Source organism: Mus pahari, chromosome 4, assembly GCF_900095145.1.
Source record: "Mus pahari chromosome 4, PAHARI_EIJ_v1.1, whole genome shotgun sequence".
Lineage (NCBI taxonomy): Eukaryota > Metazoa > Chordata > Mammalia > Rodentia > Muridae > Mus > Mus pahari.
This window is the reverse complement of record NC_034593.1, coordinates 79,331,283-79,356,255: the sequence shown is the minus strand read 5'-3', so window position 1 is coordinate 79,356,255 and position 24,973 is coordinate 79,331,283. Positions and strand designations below refer to the sequence as shown.

General features: G+C 47.9%; 2 protein-coding genes and 1 pseudogene across 10 annotated transcripts in view; 1 reads left to right on the top strand and 2 right to left on the bottom strand.

The window, feature by feature from the left end:
- Nucleotides 1–523: 523 nt before the first annotated feature.
- Nucleotides 524–4,634, top strand: Msto1 (misato mitochondrial distribution and morphology regulator 1). Its single transcript, XM_021196113.2, has 14 exons — nucleotides 524–615; nucleotides 706–841; nucleotides 1,308–1,377; nucleotides 1,477–1,552; nucleotides 1,954–2,017; nucleotides 2,141–2,228; nucleotides 2,376–2,493; nucleotides 2,583–2,717; nucleotides 2,815–2,967; nucleotides 3,272–3,403; nucleotides 3,476–3,660; nucleotides 3,863–3,967; nucleotides 4,048–4,157; nucleotides 4,405–4,634. Exons 1-14 carry the CDS (start codon nucleotides 532–534, stop codon nucleotides 4,614–4,616), a joined length of 1,668 nt encoding a protein of 555 aa, XP_021051772.1. The 5' UTR covers nucleotides 524–531; the 3' UTR covers nucleotides 4,617–4,634.
- The window catches only part of Gon4l (gon-4 like), an 86,221-nt gene continuing 65,435 nt past the window's right edge, over nucleotides 4,188–24,973 (bottom strand). For all 9 annotated transcript variants that reach the window (XM_029538054.1, XM_029538051.1, XM_029538059.1 and 6 more), the window contains 15 exons: nucleotides 24,449–24,593; nucleotides 22,582–22,732; nucleotides 20,187–20,303; nucleotides 18,182–19,936; nucleotides 16,738–16,993; nucleotides 16,034–16,218; nucleotides 14,987–15,184; nucleotides 13,331–13,474; nucleotides 11,820–11,963; nucleotides 11,620–11,739; nucleotides 8,715–8,825; nucleotides 6,644–6,854; nucleotides 5,620–6,238; nucleotides 5,437–5,539; nucleotides 4,188–5,066 (listed from right to left, as the gene is read on the bottom strand). In XM_029538054.1, coding sequence (XP_029393914.1) covers nucleotides 4,917–5,066; nucleotides 5,437–5,539; nucleotides 5,620–6,238; nucleotides 6,644–6,854; nucleotides 8,715–8,825; nucleotides 11,620–11,739; nucleotides 11,820–11,963; nucleotides 13,331–13,474; nucleotides 14,987–15,184; nucleotides 16,034–16,218; nucleotides 16,738–16,993; nucleotides 18,182–19,936; nucleotides 20,187–20,303; nucleotides 22,582–22,732; nucleotides 24,449–24,593 — 4,409 coding nt within the window. In that variant the 3' untranslated portion in view covers nucleotides 4,188–4,916. The remainder of the gene's footprint in view (nucleotides 5,067–5,436; nucleotides 5,540–5,619; nucleotides 6,239–6,643; nucleotides 6,855–8,714; nucleotides 8,826–11,619; nucleotides 11,740–11,819; nucleotides 11,964–13,330; nucleotides 13,475–14,986; nucleotides 15,185–16,033; nucleotides 16,219–16,737; nucleotides 16,994–18,181; nucleotides 19,937–20,186; nucleotides 20,304–22,581; nucleotides 22,733–24,448; nucleotides 24,594–24,973) is intronic.
- LOC115063859 lies at nucleotides 7,623–7,741 on the bottom strand (annotated as a pseudogene).

Genomic DNA, 24,973 nt, shown 5'->3' with positions numbered 1-24,973 from the left:
AAAGAAAGAAAGAAAGAAAGAAAGAAAGGAAGGAAGGAAGGAAGGAAGGAAGAAAGCAAGCAGCACTGAAATACAAACTACTTTCCCAGAACGTAACAGAAGCCGAACCATGGGGCCAGCCCACTGGTTTAGCTGGGCTGGGACATTAGCGAAGGGAAACGGAACTGAGTGGGAGGATCCAAAGGAGAGTCGAGTTCCCCGTCGGGTTTTTTTCCCCCTCGCGTGAGTTATTAGCTACAGGAGAGAGGCATCTGCGCGAAGAGAGACAGAAGCAGGTGAGAGAACCTTCCATGACCTTGGCCAGACCAGCCACAGTCGGAGGCTCAGAAGGAATAGCGTGACGACAGCCGATCGCCGCAGCTTCCGGCATTCCAGAAGAGGAAGAGGCGGGGCGTGAGCACGGGCCTCGGAGACCAACGAATCGGGAGGCCAACGGGAAAGCACGTGCTCGCGAACCAATCGGGCGCGGGAGCCGCCCCCTCCGGCCGAGCGGCCCGTGGCGGCAGTGAAGTGCCCAAGAGCAGCGGCGGTATGGCGGGCGGGGCCCGCGAGGTGCTCACGCTGCAGTTGGGGCATTTCGCGGGTTTCGTGGGGGCGCACTGGTGGAACCAGCAGGTCAGGCCCCTAGCGGCAGCCCGGTGCTCCCGTGGAAGGTACCAGCCCTGCCCCTTCTTCCCCCTCCGCTCAGCCCTGTGAACCCTGCAGGATGCTGCGCTGGGACGCACGCCCGAGGATGAAGACTCGCCAGGAGAGCTGTGCCCCGACGTCTTGTACAGAACAGGCCGGACACTGCACGGCCAGGAAACCTATACGCCTCGACTCATCCTCATGGATCTGAAAGGTGAGGCGATGTCGGGCTCAGCCAAGTCTTCCCGTGTGGCATCAGAGGGCCCTAGCCAGCTTCAGATACCGGATTGGGCACAACCCCCGGGGATACCGAAAAAGGCGAGTTGTCTACTTCAGGATCCGGCTCTGGAATTGGCAGTATAATGTTAAGCTGCTTGCACTTACACCTACAGACGGAGCACAGCTATTGACAGAAGGATGGATTCCATATTCACTGTCCCATCTTATGTATATCCAAGTGCCATGTGCAGTTGGGCACACCCTTAATCCCAGCAAAGGCAGGTAGCTCTGAGATCAAAACCAATTTGTCAGTATTGCTGTAGACCACTCAGAGCTACAAAGGGAGACCTCATCTTGGTTGAAAGGAACTGCCACACCACATTCCCTGACAGGTGATCAGTTTAGTCTTGATCACATGACCCCCTAGGTTTGGTTTGACCTTGCCTTTCATTTCTGGGCAGGTAGTCTGAATACCCTAAAAGAAGAAGGCAACCTCTACAGAGACCGACAGCTGGAGGCTGCGGTAGCATGGTAAGCATTGCTCCTGTGAGCATGGCCCACTGTGTGCACACAGACGGTTGGAGAGCTCTGCAGAGGGATGCTTTCTCTGCTCAATCTCTACTCTCTCAGGCAGGGGAAGCTCACCACACACAGAGAAGAAGCCCACCCAAAGAACCCGAACCTCCAGGACCTTCTGAGTGCAGAGGTGATGATGCATGGGCTCTGTCCCAAACCTTTAAACCTGCTACAAGCACAGTGGCTCTCCGATGCAGAGCAAAGGGTGTCTAGTCACTGTAAATGCCCTAGAGGAGTACTTATGGAAAAAGCACCTTTGTCTTTGAACTGGCGGGAACCCGGAAACTGGCTAAGAGGTTAAGAGTCGGGCCTGTTCTTCCAGAACTCTGAATTGAATTCCCAGTGTCCGTATCAGGCAGCTCAGAGCTGTAACTTCAGTTCCTGGGGATCTAACACCCTCTTCTGGCTTTGGGTACCTCAGGCATGTGGTGCACATAAACTTACACAGATACACACATATACACATAAGTAAAGCCCATGGCAGACAAAAACAACCTGGAATTAAAATGCTGATCTTCTCACCCTTCCCAGGGAGTGCAGAATAGTGAGGGTGCCTGGAGGGCCAAACTGATCCAGAATATCCAGAATGGCAAAGGTGAGATAACCCTTGATGCTGGACACTGGACAGAGGAGGAGCTTGGGGGATGGTCCATCGCATTAGCTGCACCTTCCCGCTAGTCATCCCCGCTACAGATTCCAAGATCACTTCTCCCCACAGACAACAGCATCAAAGTCTGGTCAGACTTCCTCAGAGTCCACCTCCATCCACGGAGCATCTGTGTGATTCAGAAGTACAACCATGACGGGTATGGGGACTGTGGAGGCTGTAAGACAAAGCTTAGGTCCCCCCAACACACTGGATAAGGCTGGGGCCCATCCCACCTGCCCTCCAAAACAGCAGACTGAGGAGTTGAGTGCAGGGCTGCGTCTTTTATCATGGTGGTTCTTGGCAGTGAAACAGGCCGCCTGGAGGCGTTTGGCCAAGGGGAGAGTGTCCTGAAGGAGCCCAGGTACTTGGAGGAGCTGGAGGACAGGCTGCACTTCTATGTGGAAGAATGTGACTACTTGCAGGTAGCTGTGTGGCAAGGTGGATGATATTGAGGTACAAAATCTCCTCGTCCTGAAGTCCCCCCCTTTTTTTGGTCTTCATCTGTCTCCAGGGCTTCCAGCTTCTGTGTGACCTGCACGATGGCTTCTCTGGAGTAGGTGCTAAAACTGCAGAGCTACTACAAGACGAGTATGCCGGGCGGGGAGTCCTAACCTGGGGCCTGCTCCCTGGTCCCTACAGTCTTGGGGTGAGTGGAGGCTGGAAGAGCAAGCAGCAGTTGTGGGGAAAAGAGGATCCCACTGTGCAAGTTGCCTGATGCAAGCCACTTTCATTTCTATTACCAGGAGCCTCAGAAAAATATCTATCGTCTCTTAAACACAGCATTTGGTCTGGTGCACCTGACTGGATACAGCTCTTTCGTCTGTCCCTTATCCCTTGGAGGGAACCTGGGCCTGCGACCCAAGCCGCCTGTCAACTTCCCTTCCCTACATTATGATGTAAGGCTCAAGTTCAGTCTGTGCTGTCCGTCCTGTGTTTTCCTGTGGCTCTGTCTGTTCTCTCACCCCCAACTCCATGTGGATGTGTGTTGCCAGGGATTAAACTCAGGACCTAGCACATGCTGGGGAGGCCTTTGTAACAGCAAAGTGGTTTTCCAGCTTGAACTTGGCCCCTTAGCCGCTCACGTTTGTCCTGTCTAAGGACAGTCTTGTTTCCTTCCCTGCATGTCTGTCCTTCATGTTTTGCCTCCACCTATTTTCCACACCCAGAAGACGCTGTGTCCCCTCATGTCTCACTTGACAGGCCACTCTGCCCTTCCACTGTAGCGCCATCCTGGCGACAGCTCTGGACACGGTGACTGTCCCCTATCGCCTGTGCTCCTCAATGGTTACCATGGCTCACTTGGCTGATGTGCTAAGTTTCTCTGGGAAAAAGGTAAGGAGCTGTGTGAGGGGCTGGGCCGAAGCTCAGAAAACCCTCTGTAACCTGCTCCCTCCTGGAGTTTAGGTGGTGACAGCAGAAGCAATCATCCCCTTCCCACTGGCTCAAGGCCAGTCCCTTCCTGACATCCTGACGCAGCTTGGAGAAGCCACCCCATGGACCTCCCTGTCCGCATGCGGCGATTCTGCTGGACGTCGCTGCTTTGCCCAGTCTGTGGTGCTTAGAGGCATAGACAGAGCCAGCCACACCAGGTAGACTGCTGGGTCTTCCCGGCCCTGTAAGACCTGGGCATGTCTTTGTCTCCCTGGCACGCTTTCTGACACCCTTTTTCTGCTACTATGGACGCCTTACCTAGAAAAAAGCTCTGGACCAGTTCAGTTGATGGTCCAAGAATGTATGAATCTTAGCTTACATTTGTGCAGCCAAAGGGTAAATGTGGTTTTGTCCTTGCAGTAAGCTCAACCCAGGGACACCTCTGCCCTCTGCTCTCCATGCATGCGCCTCTGGAGAAGAAGTCTTGGCCCAGTACTTACAGCAGCAGCACCCCAGAGTCTTGAGGTGAGTACATATACACCTGCCCTAACCCCGGCCCCTGCAGCCCTGGCCCCGCTGCGCTCTCATCACCTCTCTGTCTACAGTTCGTCACATCTACTGCTGACTCCCTGCAAAGTGGCTCCTCCGTGCCCACACTTCTTCTCAAGCCTCAGTCAGAAAGGGCTGGCCATGGACAGTCCCCCCAAGGGCGCAGGTAAGACATGAAGAAAAGGAACACTTCAGCTACATAGGAACGGTTTTACTCTTTCTCTTCCTGGATTAAAAGTGCAAAGAAAAAAAAGTTCACAGTTAAGTGTTCCTCTCCTTGACTACTAGCTAGCTCCTGGAGAGCATACAAAAGGGACATCACACACATCACCGCCGTACCTCCCAGTCAGGTCTACATGTCCCAGAGCAGACTCCAGCCTACTCAGCATCCCTCTTCTTTCCATCCGCAACAGTACAGAGCATCCCTGTGTTTGGGGCCTTGCGTTCAACTTCATCCTTGCACCGGACCCTGGGAGACTTGGCTGAGGAGCTCAGCAGACTGGACCTGCGGCGCTGGGCTAGCTTCATGGATGCTGGGGTGGAGCAGGATGACATGGAAGAGATGCTGCAGGAGTTACACAGCCTGGCCCAGTGTTACCAGGAGGGGGACAGTCTCTCGAACTGAAGTCCAGGGGAGGGTAGTGGGAGATAATTTATAATAAAAGCTGCCGTGCAGGAACCCAGTGTGTAGGGACCTGTTACATGACATACGCATTTGAACATTTAAAAACAGAGACCACCAGACTCCGGCAAGCCCCGATCTCCCTCAGTGCTATGTACAGATTGGGCCTGTAGGGTCTTCACCAATGGCCCTGAGAGATGAGCCGTAGAGCCATCTCCATGCTTGCTCTGTCCTCAAGGTCTCCATGAGGGAGGTGTGACCCATCTCCAGTGCTGATGGCTGTAGGGTAGATCCTGGCAGATGTCACTCATCCAGCTCCTCTTCAGACAGCAGGTCCCCATGGTCAGAGAGCTGGTCTGCATTGCTGGTGCTGGTGGCATCGTCCTCATCCTCAGAGCTGGCCTCACAGGCTGTGTGGAAGAGCTGCATGAGCTCTCGGAAGCGGTGGGAAACCTAGGAAAGGAAGAGGGTCATGCTCTTATAGTGAACGGGTGGAAGGGCAGCCACACACCAAAGGCCAGGACTACACCTTCTGTAGAGAGAAGACAATCTCTCTCTCTCTCTCTGTCTCTCTCACACACACACACACACACATACACACAGCAATATGTACCTTTAATTCCAGCAATCAGTAAGCTGAGCTAGATGGATCTCTGAGTTCAAGACCAACCTGATCATCTCCAGAGAAACCCTACCACCTGGCAGGTCAAGCCTTTTTCAGACCACTCTTTATAGTAACCAGTTGCTGCCTTGATTGTTTGTGACTGTAACCCCAGCTGGTCCTATCCTCTGTTCCCATCATCGCCCGCCCCTCCCACCTTACCTCAACAGGGGTCTTATTTCCCAGCTGCTGAGAAATGACGCTGAAGGTGTGAGGCTGCGCTCCCTGCTCCTGGCACATGGTGAGAATCACTCGGTCTGCTTCCCTGGAATCCAGGCAGGATGGTTAGCACCAAGCTTATTGGAGCTGTATTCAATTCTGCAAATACAACCCAGCTATACCTACCTTGTCCAAAGTACCACCTTCTCCCCAGTGGAGCTGACCTTGCTGTTGTTGGCACAGACAGTAGCTTCTGAGGCTTTTGGTAGCACCCCTTCGGGGCCCTTGCCTTGTGTTCCATTGTCTTCAGCCAGGACCTCTCTGGCAGTTTTGGGAACAGCCTCTGAGGCACTAACTCCTGATGACTTTCCACAGATAGGGGCCACCCTATGGGCTGCCTTTGCCTCAGCTCTGCTCTCGAGGAGCCAACTCTGACTGCCTGCTTTCCCACATATGTGTCTTCTCCCCGTGTCTCTGGTCCTTACGGAAACAGGACTTGGGAGGGGAGCAGGTTGTCCCACATTTTCTGGCAGTCTCTCAGTTTCTGATGCTTCTCGGTGGGGCACGGCAGTCTCTGAGTTAGCAGCAGCCCTTTGGTCCTCCCCCTCTTCAGGAGGTAAGGAGGATGTGCTGAGGCAGGAGACAACTTCAGGCCCAGCCTGGTTTCTCCTAACAGAGCAGACTGCAGCTCCAGTCTGAGGAGGAAGCCGAGGAGTCTCTGGCGAGCAGCGTGGTGGGCCCTCCAACAGCGGCTCCACTGGAGTCACTTCTGCAGGGCACAGCAAAGTGCTCCCTACGGTCGACCCTGCTTAGAAGGGATCTGGCATCAGAGGATGCAGTGAGAACCACAGCCCTGGGGAGCTACAACATACTTCCAGTAGAAAGGCTGCTCGAGAGAATGGTGCCACTCAAAGGAGGCCAGGGTTGGTAGAATATTGATTATATAAGCCTAGGGAAAGACTTCAGGAATCTGGTTTGTTGTTATTTTTGAGACAGGGACCCACTCTAGCTCTGGCTATTCTGGAACTCCCTCTGTAGACCATGCTAGTCTGGAACTCAGTGAGAGACGGGAGCGGGGAAAGGGAGTGTCACAGTCTGTCCACCAGAGCATGGCACGCCCATCCCAGGGAAGCTGTTCCAGCAGCCAACACAGCTTGCTGCCGTGTGGGCAAAAGCAAAGAAGGCAGGAGCAGCAGCTGTGGTCACTCACCTGAAGTGGGTACCTCTCCCTTTCGGGTGGTCCTGCCAGTCTTACTCTGGGTCACCTCCATGTTCTCCTGCTCCTCCAGGATTTCCTCTTCTAACATGTCCTTGTCTTGCCCTGCTTCCTTAGTGCCAGGCACAGTACTGGCCTCGTGGAGGGGGCCGCTGCCCACCAATTCGGGGGGCTCCTTGCTCTTGTAGGGTTTGCTGTCACAGACCTGCAAGAGTGACTCTCTAGGTTAAAAATGTCCTGACCATCCTGTGTCTCAGGCCTCCCCAAGGCAAGGCCTGTGCTGGTGCTCAGCAAGTCAGCCAGCATGCTTTTAAATAGTAGGAGTCTGTTTCTAATGAGGACTCTATTTGTGGTACTAATCAACTCACTGTGAAAATCCAAAGTTATCTTTACTCCATTTTGCTCACAGGTTTATTTGATGGAAAAAAAGAGAAACCTAAGGAGACAATTGTAGGGCCTACCTATAATGACATCACACAGAAGCACAGACTTCATGGAGGATGTCCCCAGACAGTAACAAGTCTATAAGGAAATACTTCAATGCACTTATACTCCCCATGTCTAGAAGCATTAGTTTTATTTTATTTTCATCTTATGCATATCGTGACTATTTGCCTGCATGGATGTCTGTGCACCGTGTCCCTATGGTGCTGGCAGAGTCCAGAGGGAAGCACTGGGTCCCCTGGAAGTGGAGTTATAGACAGTTGTGAGCTGCCATGTAGGTGCAGAGAAAAGAAGCAACGGCCCTTGGAAGGCCAGCCAGTGTTCTTAACTGCTGAGCTACTAGTGTTCCAGCCACTAGTGTTCCGAGACACGGTCTTTATGTATGCTCCATGCTATACAGTGTTTGTTTCCCAGCCCCTGGGCTCTGTCCCCCAAGAGTCATGACTATAGGTGTGAACTACCATATCCAATCAAAGACTGTTTTTTGTTTTTTTTTTTTTTAAATAATTAAAAAAAAAAAAAAAAAAAAAGCCTACAGCACCCAGTATTCCTAGGTGGTCTCCCATTCAAGTACTAACCAGGCCCTGCCCTGCTTAGCTTCCAAGATCAGACAAGATCCGGCACACTCAGGGTGGTATGGCCGTAGGTCATAGACTGATAGGAAGTGGGGGAGCACACCTTTAATTCCAGGACCTGGGAGGCAGAAGCAGGCAGATCTCTATGAGTCAGACACGAGTCTGGTCCATAGAGTAAATTCCAGGACAGTCGAGGATATACAGAGAAACCCGACTCAGAAAACAAACAAAGCCGACCCAGCTGTAACCCCAGCGTGTAAGGAGTGGAGGCAGGAGTTCAAGACTCTGCATGGTCAACAGAGCAAGGGCTACATGAGGTTTTAATCTTAAAAATTTAAAAAGAACCAACATCACCTCAGAAAAAAAGGGGAAAAAAATCTGAAGCTGAAGATGTAACTCAATTGGTTGAGTGCTGCCTACCATACAAGGAGCCCTGGGCTTGATCTCGGCTACACATAAAATTAAGTGTGGGATTTATGTCCGTAGTCCTAAAACATGCAGACAGAAGGATGGTGAGTTTGGGGTCAAGCTAGGTTATGTAACAAGCCACTGTCTCAAGACCAAACAACAACAACAAGAAGAAGAAGAAGACAAAACATGACAACAAAAGGAAAACCCACCCATGTCCTTTAGCTCTGAGCGAGGATGTTATTACCCCAGGCTGTCACACTTGCGATGCAGCTGAGGATAACCTAGAACTTCTGATCTTCCTGCTGTCACCTCCTCCTCATACGGGATTTACAGGCCAGGCATCTGGCTCCATTTTGGATTTTGTAGAAGGGTCCATTTATTTTGTGTATGTGCACATGTGTGTACTGCATATAATGTGATGCATATGATCACCTTATAAATTCAAAAAGACACAAACCTGTAGTAGCAAAACAGCATCTACCAGGAGTGGGCACACACCTTTAATCCCAGCTCGCAGAGCAGAGGCAGGAAGATGTGAATCCCCAAGCCCCATGCCAACAAAGCCAACAACAACCCCAGCATCTGTACAGTGACAGCGAGGCCTGGGCAGTCCCCACACCAAGCGCTTTTTTCACCTTGCTGCTGCAGTGACAATTTCTCCTTTTGCTCTTCTTCAGCTTAGATTCGGGACCTCCCTCATGGCATGAACAGGAACAGTCCTTGGCTGCTTCAGGCCATTCGGTCTCCTACAACAAACCCCAGCTTCATTAGCCACCCACTACTTTCAGAACTGAGAGAAACAGCTGAGTTAAGAGGACTCCCACTCCTCTTTGAGAATGTACCATCTCATCACTGAGGGACACTGACTACAGTCCCTTAAGAATCCCTGAAGAGGAGCCGGGCGTGGTGGCGCACGCCTTTAATCCCAGCACTCGGGAGGCAGAGGCAGGCGGATTTCTGAGTTCGAGGCCAGCCGGATCTACAAAGTGAGCATATAATAAGCCAGGGTTAAAAAAAAAAAAAAAAACTCGAAAAAAAAAAAAAAAAAAAAAGAATCCCTAGGACAAACTTACGGCAAACAGTTTTTTTTTGTTTATTATTTTTTGTTTTGTTTTGTTCTGTTGTTGTTTTTTTGGTTTTTTGGTTGTTTTTTTTTTTTTTGAGACAGGGTTTCTCTGTGTAGCCCTGGCTGTCCTGGAACTCACTCTGTAGACCAGGCTGGCCTCAAACTCAGAAATCCGCCTGCCTCTGCCTCCCGAGTCTGGGAAGCCAAACAGATTTTAAAGAAGAAATGCACTGGAAAACTTCAGAGTAGATCCAGGTCACAGACTTTCTGACTCCTGCTGTATTCTCTAAACTCTTAAAAATGGCTTTGTACAGTGACTCTACTCAATAAAGCCAAAACCTGAGAACCGTTATTAACTCAATGCAGAAGTTCTCAAGGCCATTTATTTTCTCAAAAGCTTGGCAGAGAGACACTAAAGAAATGTGGCTTTAAGAGGCTAGAGAGGCTAGCTAGAGGGCTGGAGAGATGGCTCGGCGGTTAAGAGCGCTGCCTGTTCTTCCAGATGTCCTAGGTTAGATTCCCAGGACCCACATGGTGGCTCACAACCATCTGTAAAGGGATCTGATGCCCTAAAGACAGCTACAGTGTACTCATATACATAAAATGAATAAATAGGTTTTTTTGTTTTTTTAAAGAGGCTAGCTAGAGAAACAGCTTGGCAGTTAAGAGAGTGGCTGCTCTTTCAGAGCATCCAGGCTTGATTCTGAGTTACCCACATGTTGACTCTCTGATGGCCTCTTCTGATACCTATTGGCACCAGGCACAATGTGGTTGGTACACAGACGTACATGCAGACAAACATGTAAGCATATAAATTAAATTTAAAAGTAAACAAAAGAAAACCCATAGGCTTAAAGACTTCTGATGGGGCACGGAGGGATTTGCCTTGGATCCCCACAATGGGAAGGCAGAAAAGTAGGCAGATTTCTGAGTTCCAGGATAGCCAGGGCTACAGAGAGAAACAGTGTATCAAACAAAACAAAACCCACACACACCACAAAAAAAAAAAAAAAAAGAGCCAGGTAGACAGCAGACAGACAACATCTTAGGCCAGTGACGGCTCAGTGGGTAAGGAACCTGTCGTGAGTGAGGCTTGAGAGCCAGAGTTCAGTCCCTGGGGCCCAAATGGCAGAAGGGGAAAATCAACACTAGCTGTCTTCTACCACCAGAAATGTCCAGAGTGGCCCACACCACTAATCATTGCCCCAGGAAGACAGACAGCTAATCTCAGAGTTTGAGGCTAAGCTGGTCTATATAGCAAATTCCAGGGCTAGGGTTACACAGATAAGCTCTACTAACAACAACAACAACAACAAGCAACAACAACTCTTTAGAAATAAATTAATTTGGGGGAACTGAAGAGATGGCTCAGTAGCAAAAGCAATTATGTACTGCTCTGTTTTTTTTTTTTTTTAAGATTTATTCATCCATCCATCCATCCATTCATTCATTCATTCATTCATTTATTATGTGTGTGTGTGTGCACGGTAGCTGTCTTCAGACACTCCAGAAGGCCATCTGACCAGCCCCCTATGTACTGCTCTTGCAGAGAAATTAAGTTTAGGAGTCTGCAAAGTAAGAGGCACATAAACCACCCTCTTCAGGTCTCTGTGGGCACCTACATTCACAGACATTTTCCTACACAGAAACACATTGTTCTCTAAGATTAATACATCTACTACATACACGTATGTGCATACATGCACACTACCATATGTATGGAGGTCAGACAATAGTCTGACCATAGGGGCCTGGTATCAACCTCTGGTCACCAGGCTTTAATCCATCTTAGCCAAAGGCTATTTCTGGCACTAAGGATGAGCAGATTCTCCAACTAGAAATAAGTCATATACATCAGTGTCCCAACACTGAGAGTTGAAGAGTCTCACTCGGGCATTAGCTTCTCTATGCACTTCAGTTACATAAATAACACCCTCTGCAGTATTGCTATGACAATTTCAAGAACTAATTAATAACCTATATGATGCTGCCACACAGTAATACAACTGCTACATTTGCCAGTTGTAAATTATCATTAGTAAATTATCATTATTTTTTCCATGGGAAAAAGTTGAAAAAAACCGAAAGGTAAGAAACATGGCAGCTCTGAGCTAGGATAAAAGCATGAAAATACCTAGGGGTATTTTGTTTGTTCGATTGTTTTGTATTTGTTCCCTTTCTTTTGTGAGGTAGGGTTTAACCACGCAGCCTAAGCTACCTTTGAAGCAGCACAATATACCTGCCTGAGCCTCGGGGTGTAGGGACGCCACCGTGCCTGGCTGTGATTCCTTCTAATGAGGCTTGATGGGTCCCCCTTCCAACTATTCACGGACTCTCCACAGCAGCCTCACTTGTGGTTTGTGCCCCATAAGCATCTCCAACCTTAAGACTTGGAGCTATCCTATACAACTGATATGTACAAAGTAGAATTCACACCATGAAAGAAGCAGGTATTTCCCCCAAAGCATGCACACCTTATCTTGATGTTGGACCCCAATCTCTTTTCGCCTCTTGCTCTTGGAGGCTGTGGACACCTTGGCAGGCTCTTCTTCCTCTTCCACATCAGGGAGTATCACTTCTTCAAAGCCATCAAACTACACGAGAGTTGCTGGCAGTGAGTAGACTTGGGGACCCAACCCCTCCCCCAGGCAGTCTTCCCCTCGGCAACCTATACCTCATACTCTTTCTCTTCAGTCCAGTTGATCTCTTCAAAGTCACCCATCCTGCTAGCTGCTGGGCGCAGATGATCAAAAAAGATGGAGAACTCATCCTGCAGATGGTCGTGGCCTCTGAGGAGCTGCCACATCTGTGTCTTGAGCTGGGGAAAATTGTGAAGGCTAAGAAGACATCTGCAGAACATCCCTAGACTGTGCTAAACCAGTCCCAATGAAGCCCACATTCTGCCTTCTACAGAGTCTAACATTTTTTTTTTTAAAGATTTATTTATTTATTTATTTATTTATTTATTTATTTATTTATTTATTTAATGTGTGTACACTGTAGCTGTCTTCAGACCCTCCAGAAGANGGCATCAGATTTTTGTTACGGATGGTTGTGAGCCACCATGTGGTTACTGGGATTTGAACTCAGGACCTTTGGAAGAGCAGTCGGTGCTCTTAACTGAGCCATCTCACCAGCCCCTGAGCCTAACTTTTTTGATTTTTATTTATTTATTATGTGTAAGTACACTGTAGCTGTCTTCAGACACTACAGAAGAGGGAATCAGATCTCGTCAAGGATGGTTGTGAGCCACCAGGTGGTTGCTGGGATTTGAACTCTGCACCTTTGGAAGAGCTCTTATCTGCTGAGCCATCTCACCAGCCCCCCACTTTTTTGATTTTTAAAGTATTTTATTTTTAAATTAATTTGTGTGTGTGTGTGTGTGTGTGTGTGTGTGTGTGTACATGCCACAGCACACCTGTAGAGGTCAAAGGACAACAACTTCTAGGAGTCAGTTCTCCCCTTCTACCATGAAGATTCCAGGGATCAAACTCAGGTCTTCAGGCTTGGCACTGAGTGCACACAGGCCGCTGTGTGCCTTGGAAAATAACACAAACTCATTCAGGTCTCAGGGGTTTAATTTAAGTCGTCAGGCAGCTAACAAGTTTACCAGGTAAGCCATCTCATCGGTCCATGGATCCTATCTTTGATAAATAAGAATTTTCAAGCTTTTCCCTGCTTGCTTGCCTACAGCGGTGGGAGCAGGGTAGGGAGGGAGAATATTAGTCACAGATGCAATTCCCAAAGACAGTACTTTCCATTCCTGCCTGACTGGTCCCCTGCATAAGCAAACCCTTCAGCACCCATTTTCTTCAACCTCCCTCCTAGAGCACTGATGAGTGGCAGTCAGGCTCTGGATTCTCCCTGTGCTTCATAGTAGCTAAGTCGAAAACACTCTTGCTTTCTGCATCTCCAGAGGGAAATGATATGGAGGAGGCAGGACACGGGTGCTGGAGATGGCTCAGGAGTCAAGAGCACTTGAGGGCCCAGGTTAGGTTCCCAGTACCACATGGTAGTTCACGACCATCTGTAACTCTAGTTCCAAGAAATCCAATGCCCTCTTCTAACTTCTGCAGGCACCAGGCATGCATGTGATGCACAAACATGTGCACATAACACACTCATACACATAACATAAACAAAGCCACTGGGGAAGAGCAAGCCGAGAGGAAGCACTGGGAGCACCTCAGTGATGTCCTGAGGGAGGCAGTCTGCGCAGCCCTGAAGAACCTTGATGATCTTCTGGTGGTGTGAGGGGTTCTCGGCAAAACATATCTCCAGCTGCCGAAGGAACTTACGACTCTTCTCGAAAGCCTGTTGCTCCTCAAACTATCAGAGCGGTGGGAAGACAAGAAAGGAGTCACATCACAGCTAGAGCCAGACAGAAGGCTCTGAGAAGAGCTAAGAGCAATGGGCCAGAGGCACTGCTTATGACGGGTGTCTACTGAAAACCCAAGAAATGGCTATGTGAAAGATTTAATAGATAGTACCTCTCTCTGACTAGCCGGAGGCCGAGACAGGGCTCTAAGGTCAGGGTCAGCCTAGGGTACACACGAGAATTATCTCAAATAAAAGATACATATATTTTAAGTTCTTCATTATTTTATTTTACGGATTATAATATAAGATATTCAAACTCAAGTGGAATGTCAGAGTGTACAAATTACTTTTGCATATATGTTCATTTAATCCTCATAGTAATGCCAGAAGGAATATGGACATTAAATGTATAGTTAAGCCATCATCAAATGAGCATTAATCTGTCAAAATGATGAGGTTACTCCTTTATTCCTGTTTCTTTTTCTACCTATCAGAACAAGAAGACAATAGAACTGCTATTGCATATTCATTCTTCCCATCCCCCCATCCATCCCCCCCCACTCCCCCCCCACCCGTCTCTCTGCCTTACTCTGTCTCCTCCTCCCTCTGCCTCCAAGCACTGGGACAGTACTTAGGAGTCGCCACGCACAGCGTGTGTTTCCTCCCATTTCAACTCTTAAGTCTCCAACTCTTTTTCTTTTTGAAGACAAGCTTTCCCCATGGACCACAGAGTCCAGAATCCTGAACAGGCATCAGACTTAGGCTGGCCAAAAATCAGCAGCAAGAATCCTGGCTCAGCTTCCTGAGTGCTGAAATTATAAACACGTGTACATACAGACACATACACGCAAGCACACACACAGATACACAGGTACACACACAGACACACAAACACACATAATTATACACACAAACACAGACACACACATAAACACTACACACAGACATACACACATACACATACACCATCTCCTTGCCCATTTACAATTCTCTAGTCTCTTATCTTGCTCTAGTTTTCTGTGAAGAATTATCATCATAGAAGATAATGTACTATATACTTATTTTTATAATCTTATGTTACAGACTTTTTTGAGACTGAAAGCTCTTTTGAGGGCAGAGAAATTGATATCTTTTTAACTGCTCTTCTTAGCATCAAGATTTGTCTGACACTAAACAATTGCTTATTGTAAAGGAGATGGGGCATGATGGCACACGCCTTCAATCCCAGCACGTTACGGGCAGAGGCAGGAGGATCTCTCTCTGTGCGGCCTCACCTAAACAATGAGTTCCAGGCCAACAGAGGCTACCTAGAAAGTCCATGTATTTAAAAATAATATAATAATGTACTTTTCACCAGTGCGGAGGGAGGGCAGAATGTGAGTGATCAAGCTCTCCACTGGTACTACAGATAAAACCCTGTACACAACGGGAAACCTGGAACTGTCTTGATTGACTGCATTTAAGCCCCTCTGCCTCTGCCCTGGAATCAGCTGTAAAGTCTGCCCATCAAAGTGGACTTACGAGTCCACACGACAGGGCTTGCTCAGGCAGCAGGAAAGCAGCAAAGTCCTTCAAGAGCTGAGGCCAGTCTTGGAGAAGGGTTTGCAAGCTTTTGAAGAGATCCACAGCGCTGTGCATTTCGGTACTTGACTCAAATTCATAGATGATCTGAAGGAAATCTTCATATTTGCCAGGGATATGCTGGAGAGCTTCTCGTACCTATAAGGAATATTTCACTAGTAAGCATCCTTCCTCTGGGCCTGCCATCCTAACTGGCAAGGGCACAGAAGGCAGCTGTGCTCACACGGCTCTAAGAGCTCCCTTCTGAGGCATTCCTCTGACCCAAGGAGGAACAACACACAGAACAAGCAGCAAGGCACAACTCCTTTTCTCTGAGGGGCAACTGGACAGCCTTTAAACCTTCAAAAACTAGGGATTGATTTTCACAGCTTCTGACTTCAGCACTGCATCAACCAGGTAAGAGGCATGTGTATATGAATTCCAAGACATGTCATACCAAGGTACAGAATACATGAACTTAGAATGTTACTAAAATAATAACAGACAAGAAAGAGTCATGCCTACCCCTCGGAGGGCCTCTCTTTGCTGAGTTAACTAAGGAGGAAGCTGGAGTGTGCCTAGACACACAAGACCAAGGTTCGCTCCCGAGCCCAGCTCTCCCAGCCTGCACACCAACTGCCGTTCTTGTCCCTGAATGCTCAGTAAAGGTCCTGTGTCAGCCCAATCTGGGAAGTCACAACTTGCCATTGAGGGAGGCAATATCCTAATCTCTAGGTGAAAGAGAGATGAGATGAATGAGGGTGGGGGCACCGATGACCAAGCCACACATCTCCTGCCGGTTGTTAGAGAACTCAGTGGCAGACACAAAGTCTATTGTGCACCTAGAGAAAAGACTTAGTTTTGGTTGTGCTGGGGCTGACCCAGCCTTGCACATGCTAGACAAGTACTCTGCTGCTAAGCTACCCCCCAATCATGTTTAAAGCATCTTCCTCCAAAGCAGCAGCTACAAATGCTCACAGACTGACAGGAATGGCAGAAGTTGCCTACCCTGGTAAGATAAGCCTGTGCGAACGCCAGGTCCTTCTGCTCCCTGAGTGGGTCCCGGTCGAGAATGTCCTCATCATACAGCAACAGCAGCTTGGAGGTGTCCTTGCTGGCCCGAGCCCGACTTCCCCGTTTGTTTCGAGCCCGATGACTGCTCCGTCCCTTTCCAGTAGCTTTGATGCTCTCCCCTTGGAGTAGTGAAAAAGATTCTTTCTCAGTCCTTGAAAGTGCACTATCCAGCAGAAGGCCACCCCACGCACTCTGACGAATGCCACAGCATAGCTAGGGAAGAGTAGCTAGGGCAGCAGCAGAGCCAGCCTGTCGCCATGGCAGCACCAGTACTGCCCAGTGCACCACACGCAAGAGGACCACGAGTTGTGCAGCTGAGAAAGGAGTCCAAGGCCAGGAAGGGGGAGAAGTGGCCTAACAGAAGAATACCACCTCAAACGACAGAAGAGAAGCTGAAGGAGGAAGATGATGGCCAAACAGCCCTTAGCTTCTAGCACACAAGAGGCAAGAACCACAGATAAAGCACAGAGCAACCTAGTGTAAATCAAGTGTGGATGAGGATCGAATGTTCTGCAGAGGGGCGGCTCTTATCTGTCTGGGGAGGGAACAAAGCTCCAGGAGATAAAGCCACTCTGCCCACTGTCTCTGGGCAGTGTAGCTAAGGGAAACTTACCCTCCTTGGGAGCTGCTGCACTTACCTGCAGGGGCTATGCTGGTCTCTACTTCTGGAGCAGTCTGAGGCGAGGCCAAGGTAGAAGGGGGTTTCTCGGCAGCATCTCCAACTGCTTCATCGTTCACCTCATCCTCTTTTTGCAAGGTTTCCATTCCTTCTGCCTCTTCTTCCTCTTCTTCTTCTGGCTCAGAGTTCTCCTCCTGGGAGTTCTCTTCCTCAGACTCACCCTCCTGACTCATCCTCCGTTCAGACGCCAGCCAAGTCAGTTTCTCCATTGTTTCCTAAAAGCACCATTTTGTAGAGGTTTGGTCTGCTGCTGCGTATTGTAATGGTAAAATGTGTACCAGAAGGTCTACTTATGAGTGATTTCTCATGCTTGTCACCTTTTGTTGTGCAAACCTTGTTCCTTAATTTAAAAATACTGGTTGAATAAAAATGGCTACAACCAATTACTAGAGGGATTAGAGATAGGCAGGCTTTTTAGTTACCTGGTTATGCATAGCAGAAGAGCCAAGAGGGAGAGAATGAGGAAGAGGAGAGAGGAGATGGACCATGAGCACAAGGCCAGGAGAAACAGCAAGGGATTGGGGAACACTGCTGGGGAGGCAGCCAGGCCAGCAGTTAGGAAAGTAGATTAGGGGTGACCCCCAGTAATTCTCAACGCCAAATACACTAAAAGTCTGGGTCTCATTCTTTTGTAAGGAAGTCAGGATAGGATTAAATTGGTTGTACTACACCGAAAAATGTTTCCAAGGGCTCCTTGCAGCTCCCAGAAGCTGAAGTATAGGAGCAGCAGCATGAGGCACAGAGGCAAAGCAAGGCCAACACAGAATCAGAGAAGCCTGGGGACGTGAGGACAGCTTTGCTTAGCAACTTTTACACCTTTTCTTCTCCTTTCCCTCTCTCTATTCCCTTGCTTCTTCTCTGCATGGCTGGGGATTGAATCAGGGCCTTGCACATGGTTGTTTGTTTGTTTAGTTTTGGTTTTTCGAGACAGGGTTTCTCTTTGTAGCCCTGGCTGGCCTCGAACTCACTCTGTACACCAGGCTGGCCTCGAACTCAGAAATCCACCTGCCTCTGCCTCCTGAGTGCTGGGATTAAAGGTGTGCACCACCATGCCCAGCTGGCCTTGCACATGTTAAGTACATGTACTATGTTGGTTTGGTTTGGTTTGGTTTTTCAAGACAAGATTTCTTTGGCTGTCCTAGAACTCACTCTATAGACCAGTTTGGCTCGTGTAAAAATAGTGTAAAACATTTAAAAACAAAATTAAGTGTGCTCAAGTAATTCAAATTAACACTTCAATGAGTTCAATTTAAAGAAACCCCCCCTATACACAGCAATTCACACAAAGGTCAAAATTATGTTCCACAGATACTCAAAAGTCAAGTAAGGGTTTATGACTATAATGTAATAGAGTAAGCATTGTACCAAGTCCCCATTCTACTTGGAACCGCTCTGGCCCTTACCTGGAGCTCTGGGACAGACAGCACAGACTCCTCAGAAGCTGATGACAGTTCATCTTCTTCATCTTGGGTGAGGTCATCAAAGTCCTCCTCCTCTTCTTCCTCAGGCACGTCCTTCTCCCCTCCAGTGTCTGGTCCTGCTGGGGTTCCCACAGACTGACCATCAGCATTGGCCGAGTCCTCAGGCTTCCCTGGAGGACTGCTAAGCCCTGTGCCCTGGTCCACGGAGGACGGAGTGCTTTTTGGCAGTCCTCTGCTTGCATCCCTACTTGCTCGTCCCTCGTCAGGGCCATCTTGGGACACAGAAGGGGATTTGGTGGCCTGCGTGTCTTCCCTCTGCAGGACTGTCTGTTTTCTCATCTCACTGGGACTACTCAGCTTCTCCTGTGGGGAGTCCCTGTCTAATTCCATAGAGCATTCCTCTTTCACTTCCTCACCAATGTCCTGCTTGGGGAAGTTGTTGGAGATTTCCACCATGCAATCCTCAGCTTCCATCTTGACCATATTTAATAAATCCTTCGATGAAGAGCTCAGAGTATTGGGGAGATTCTGAGGCAATGGCTCCACAACATGCCCACCATCTTCTGTTTTCACAACAGTCCAGCCACAGGTACTCTTCTCTGAAGAGCTTTCCTGGCTTTCTGTTTTGACGACAGCCCAGCTGCAGGCACTGGATCCAGAGACTGCTCCCTGGCTTCCCGCGTCTGCTGAGGAATGCCAGGACTTGGGCTCCTCTTTGGAGAGGACAGTGGTACAGAGAGGAGTCAGTTCCTGGGGTTTTAATTTGGACTCAGGGTTCTGAGGAGCATTTTTCCCTTCGGCAACATCCAAGTTCACTTGGGCCTTATCTTCAGGGATAGATGTCACAGGAAGAGCCAGAGGATTGCTGGAAACAATTAGGGGGGAGATGGAGGAGGCCACAAGGGGCTGGTTTAATGAACAGGGGAAAGAAGTCGGGTTAACGAGGAGAGTGGTGATAGGAATGGCCTGGGGACTTGGTGCCACAGCTGCAGTAACGGGATGGATCATGTTACAGCCTCCACTGAGGCTTACGACCTTCACCGTAGTGGCAGGGACTGTGAAGATGACGGGTGTCGGATGGACGATAGGAGCAGGTTTCACACAGGGGGACGCCTTGGCTCCTTTTCTTCTTGTAGGCTTCCGCCTCACATATGGCTTTCGAAATTTAGATGGGGCCAGAGAGGGAAGCATTAACTTGGGTGCAGAGGAAGAAGGGGGTGCTGACTGAATCTCAGACAAGGGGAAGCTGGTCCTGGCTTCAGACCCACAAGGCAGAGCAGGCAGTGCTGCAGGAGACTCAAAACCATCTTCTCCACGAACCCCCACTGAAGGGAACCCTGGAAGTGTCTGTAAGACAGCGGCTGGCTGGATTAGATGAGGGATCTGGACCACTGTGTTGCTTGGAGGGACTTCTGACTGAGTTGGCCACGTTGCCATTTTCCCAGGGTTGAACACAGGCTGAACAGAGGGGCTGGGTTGGATAAGGAGGGGCTTCTGCACCAATGGCCGCTTTTGTCGCCAGGCCTTTCTGGAGAAACGCTTGGAACCTGGCTTCAGTTTGAGAACCACACCCTTGGGCAGCAGCAGTGGGTACTGAGGTTCACCCCCTAGGGCAGGGCTGGCTTTCTGTATGTGCTTATCTGTGTTGGTCTCAGTGGCTGCAGCGGTCACACTTCCTCCCTCTGTAGCGCCTTGGGCTAGGTTCCGCAGTTCATCCTGAATGGACTGTAGACTGGCCTACAGGACAAGAACACTCTGCTCTAGCACACAGGTAGGAGAAAGAAACACGGGCTTTCTGGATTCTAAGGACTACTGAAAGGCAGCCTCAACATATGGTTCCAAGAAGGGTTTTTCTCTGCATCACTTTTCTAACACAAGAACATTTCAACTCTATAAACTCTTCCAGAATTTACTTTGGGAAATTATCATTTAACTCCTACAGGAGGTTTTAGTGACTTCTGCCTCACACAGATTTTGAAGGCCAGACCTTTAACCAGAATGGAAGCCGGTGTTCTTCCTTCTCAAAAGGCGGCTTCCATTGATGTGGCTGGATCTCTTCACAGCACCTCACCAGAACTGGCAGCTGTTTGGTCTTCTTATAAAACTAAACATGAAAACACAGAGTGTAAGTCATATTCTTTCAGACTGGTGAATGGGGTGGCTGATGGTCTGATACACACAAATGGATCAGGAATGTTTGTTTCTGCATTTCAAACAAAGTATCTCTAATTAATGAAGATTTTACAAGTATTTAGTATCTAAATGCAAACATCCATTCTGATTACCACTTAAACTCAAACCTATCTTTCTCAATGACCCCACCATAAGGAAACATGGAAGTTTAGGTCAGAAAAAACAGAAGTAAATGATCAAAATAATCTTATTAAATGTCTTCTCTTGCACACAGAGCTTTACCCTCATTTTACACACAGAAACTACTTTTAAGTAAGAGTGATAACTGGAAAAGATACTATGAACCAAGAATGATGGAACCTGACTATAATCGCAGGGAAAGAAGAGGAGGAAGAAGAGGAAGAAGAGGAAGAGGAAGAAGAAGAGGAGGAGGAAGAGGAAGAGGAGGAAGAAGAGGAAGAGGAGGGAAAGAGACAGATTGTTAGTTTCATTTTAAAAGTAACTGGGCTAGGTGTGGTGACACATACCTTTACCCCAGCACTTGGGAGGCAGAGAAAAAAGGGTCTCCATGTGGTCAATATACTAGCCTGGTCTACATAGGACAGACAAAGATCCACAGAGTCTCAGTCTCAATCAATCAGTGAATAAATAAACAAAGAACATATACCAAGAGACACTGGCTCAAACAAACAAGCTATCTAATAACTAGAATAAATGGTGAAGTCAGTAGGCTTGAGCCTGGTACAAGGAGGAACAGACTTCCTCAAGTTGTCCACTGACCTCATGTGCGTACTATGTCATGTGCATACTCCTACCCATGTAAATAAGTTTGATTTTAAAAACATATAAATAAATAAATCAGGAAGACTGACAGATGGTTCAATAGTTAAAAGTGCTTGCTGCTCTTACAATGGACCTGGGTTCAGTTCCAACACCCACAATGGGCAATGAATCCAGTGCCCTCTTCTGACCTCCACAGACACCTGCACAAACATGGCACACAAATACTCAGGGACACACAAATGCACATAGAAAATGACAACGCCTTTAAAAATGATACATTTGAGCTGGGGAGTGGTGGCGCATGCCTTTAGTCCCAGCACTTGGGAGGCAAAGGCAGGCGGATTTTTGAGTTGGAGGCCAGCCTGGTCTACAGAGTGAGCTCCAGGACAGCCAGGCTATACAGAGAAACCATGTCTTGAAAAACCAAAACAACAACAACAACAAACCTGATATATTTTTGAAATAGTGAATGAATAAGGGAGGGCACTAGGGGTAGGGTTCAGTGAGACATCAGTGTCTAACACTGAAGGAAGGAGGCAGAAAAGCAGGGAGAGGAAGACAGACAGGAATCCATGACTGAAAGTTAGTAATTTAGGCCTAAATCCAAACACCAAGAAGTCAGTTCTAACCCTGCAGTAAGCCTACCACCTTCCCAAACACCTGGGCTACCAGGAAAAGGGATAAAACACTTTCATAACAAAAGCCTCATAAAACAGTCTGACTCTTTAAGCTATTTAATCTTTTCCTATGTTGTTTGTTAATCCGAGTGGAACCCTGGGTGGTCTCAAACTCACAGCAACTCCAGCCTCTGAGTTTCCCAAACGAATGCACAGGTTACAGCACTACGCACCAAATCTGGTTCCCATGACTCCTGAACTAGATGCTATGTAACTTTGACATAAATAACAAATCAAAAAACAGCTCTGGAACCTGGAGAAATAGCTCCGTGGTTAAAATCAGGTTCTGCTCTTACAGATGACCCCAGCTCAGTTCCCAGCACCCTTGCACCCATGTCAGGTGGCTCACAACTGCACAGTATGTCAGCCTCAGGGGATCTGAGGCACCTGACACACCTGTACACACCCTCACGAAGAGCCATGCTTAATTTAAAAACAAAAGAAATCTTTTAAAGAAAAGAAAGCAGTACTGTGGAGAAAGTTTCCATATGGAAAACTGTCTACCTACAGAAAGCTAGAGTAGGAGAGATACAATCTGGTTAGAAGGAACAAGGGCTTTGTGGAATCCTGTGACATGAATTTCTTACTTAGGGAAATATTCATACAAGAAGGTAAGATGAAAGTGCTCTGGAGCAAATCAATGCATCAATGCCTTCATAGGGAAAGAGCAGAACTAATCTCACATACTGGGAGGAATTACCCTTTAAATCAGCCTCTCTTGGCGTGCCGACCCTCCCGTCACTGACAGCTGAGAGGGAAAGGAGGGAGTTTTCACACTCACTCACTCACTTTAATCACGTTGTTAGGAGCTCTGTTCAGGTTGAGGTTCTTGATTCTCACCGTCAGCTGGTGAGCAGTCTTACAGGTTACAAGGTACTTGCTGATCAGGGGCTTAGGAAACTCAGTCCCTTCGAAGTGCTTCAGTCCTAAAGCTAACAGACTGAGAGAGAACCAACGTCACAGACGTTTCTGCAAAGGAGCTCTGCAAACTGCACGTTTCACAGCATCCTCCCACACTGTCAGAGAGTTGCAGAGCACAGTGGATTTTAAGAACCAAACATGAGGGGCTGGTGAGATGGCTCAGCCAGTAAGAGCACTGAATGCTCTTCCGAAGGCCCTGAGTTCAAATCCCAGCAACCACATGGTGGCTCACAACCATCCATAATGAGATCTGATACCCTCATCGGGTGTGTCTGAAGACAGCTACAGTGTACTTACATATAATAATAAATCAAAGATGAAAAGCTCAATGACCCTGGATTAATCCCCACCACTATTGAAAATGAATGTGCTTAAAGCTCTTTGCACTAACATCCTCGGTGACAAAAAAAAGAACAAACAAAACCAGCCAATTGTACACTCTGAACACCAAGGTGGCTGAGGCAGGAGATGCCAAGGTCAAGACCAGCCTGGCTCCCTGGCACAAGTGAACGCACCATCTGGAAAACCCTAGGACTGAACCCTCTCATGCCCTAGATTGGTTTCCAGAGAACAGAGGGCCTGAGAACAGCACCGCACAAGCACAAACGAGACAACACACAATTCACAGACAACCAAGAGAGCACTGCACGTCAGAGTAAATCATCCCAGGCATGGGCACACTCCTACAATCGCAACACTGAGAGGCTGAGGGGGAGTACTGCTGTAAGCTGGGGGCTAGCACAGGCCACATGAAATCACTCTGTATCCAAACGCCTCCCCCAAAGGTAAAAAACAAAAACAAAATTCCAGTATCAAAATAAAAAAACAAAACCAACCAAATAAAACAAACAAACAAAAAAAAAACCTAAAACCACAGTTCTTAGGATGTGGAGGCCAGAGGGTTCAAAGTTCAAGGTCATCCACAGTAATAAGGCTGATACAAGTCTAGCTTTGGATCCATAAGGGCCTAACTCAGACAACAATAAATAAATATGATTAAATCAAGCATAAAATGACAATCTGAAGCTCTTGTGTTGTGTTTTGTTTTGCTGTTGTCTTGTTTTGAAACAATCCGTGTGCAGCCCTGGAACTTTCTCTGTAGACCAGGCTGGATTTGAACTTACAGATCAGCCTGTATCTGCCTCCCAAATGCTATGATTAAAGGCATGTGCCACCATCACTATGCAAATCACTGTATGTTTGTTTTTGGGGGGTTTTTATAGGATTTTAAAATTAGAAGTAGGAGCATCAGAAAACTAAATGCTAAGAACAAAAAGCAAACCAAAACCAAAACCAAAACCAAACCAAAACAAATAAGAACAGTGTGTGTGTGTGTGTGTGTGTGTGTGTGTGTGTGTGTGTGTGTGTGTGTGTGTGTTGGAGGGCTCAGTGCTTAGGAGCACAGCCTACTCTTGCAGAGGACCCAGCCTCAGTTAGCACCCACATGGTGGCTCCAAGGCCTTTGCTGGCCTTTGCCAGTACTGTCACGCACAAGCTGCACAGACATGCAAGCAGGCAAGACACCCATACTCAAAAAATAAAATCAGAATAAAGTTTTAACAGCATGTATGGCATCCCCTGTGAAAGACAGGACTGAAACAGATAAACTCCTGTCTATCTATATGGCTTTTCTTTGGTCTATGCCCTTGTCACACCCATCTATTTGCCCCAAGCTTCTCAAACCACTGTCTTTGTCTTTCCCTACTGCACTAATGTCAGCTTCACATATACGTACTTGTCCTCAGCCTTGGTGAAGATGGTCTTATCCCGAGGATTATTGGCCTTCAAGGAACATATTGGGAGGAGCTCTGGATACATGAAAACTTTGTTTGTGGCCAGGATCCAAGCCACTTGCTTTGGCAAACAGGGAAATTCACTGGCTGTAAGAAAGAACATCTGAGATAAATATAATCCAAGAACCAAAGAGCTTCACCAAGGCCTAAGTCCACTCAGTACTCACACAGGCTCTTCCTCATACCTGACTCCCTCAGTTTCTAGCCATTTCAACCTAACAGTTGCTAACAGGAGGTCTGCCAAGCAGCTTCTGTTGTCTGTTCCTATAAGGTACACTTTCTCCACTGACACAGAAACACAAGGCACTAAGAGAACCCACACACACTGCTAGACTCATACAGTTTCATCCCGTCTCTCTTTAAAAAATCTTTGCAAGACAAAAAGACCTTCAACAAGATTTTTGTTCTTTCCATATAAAAAACATTACAATTTGGTTCTTCGCTCTGGATGCCAGTGAGATGTCTCA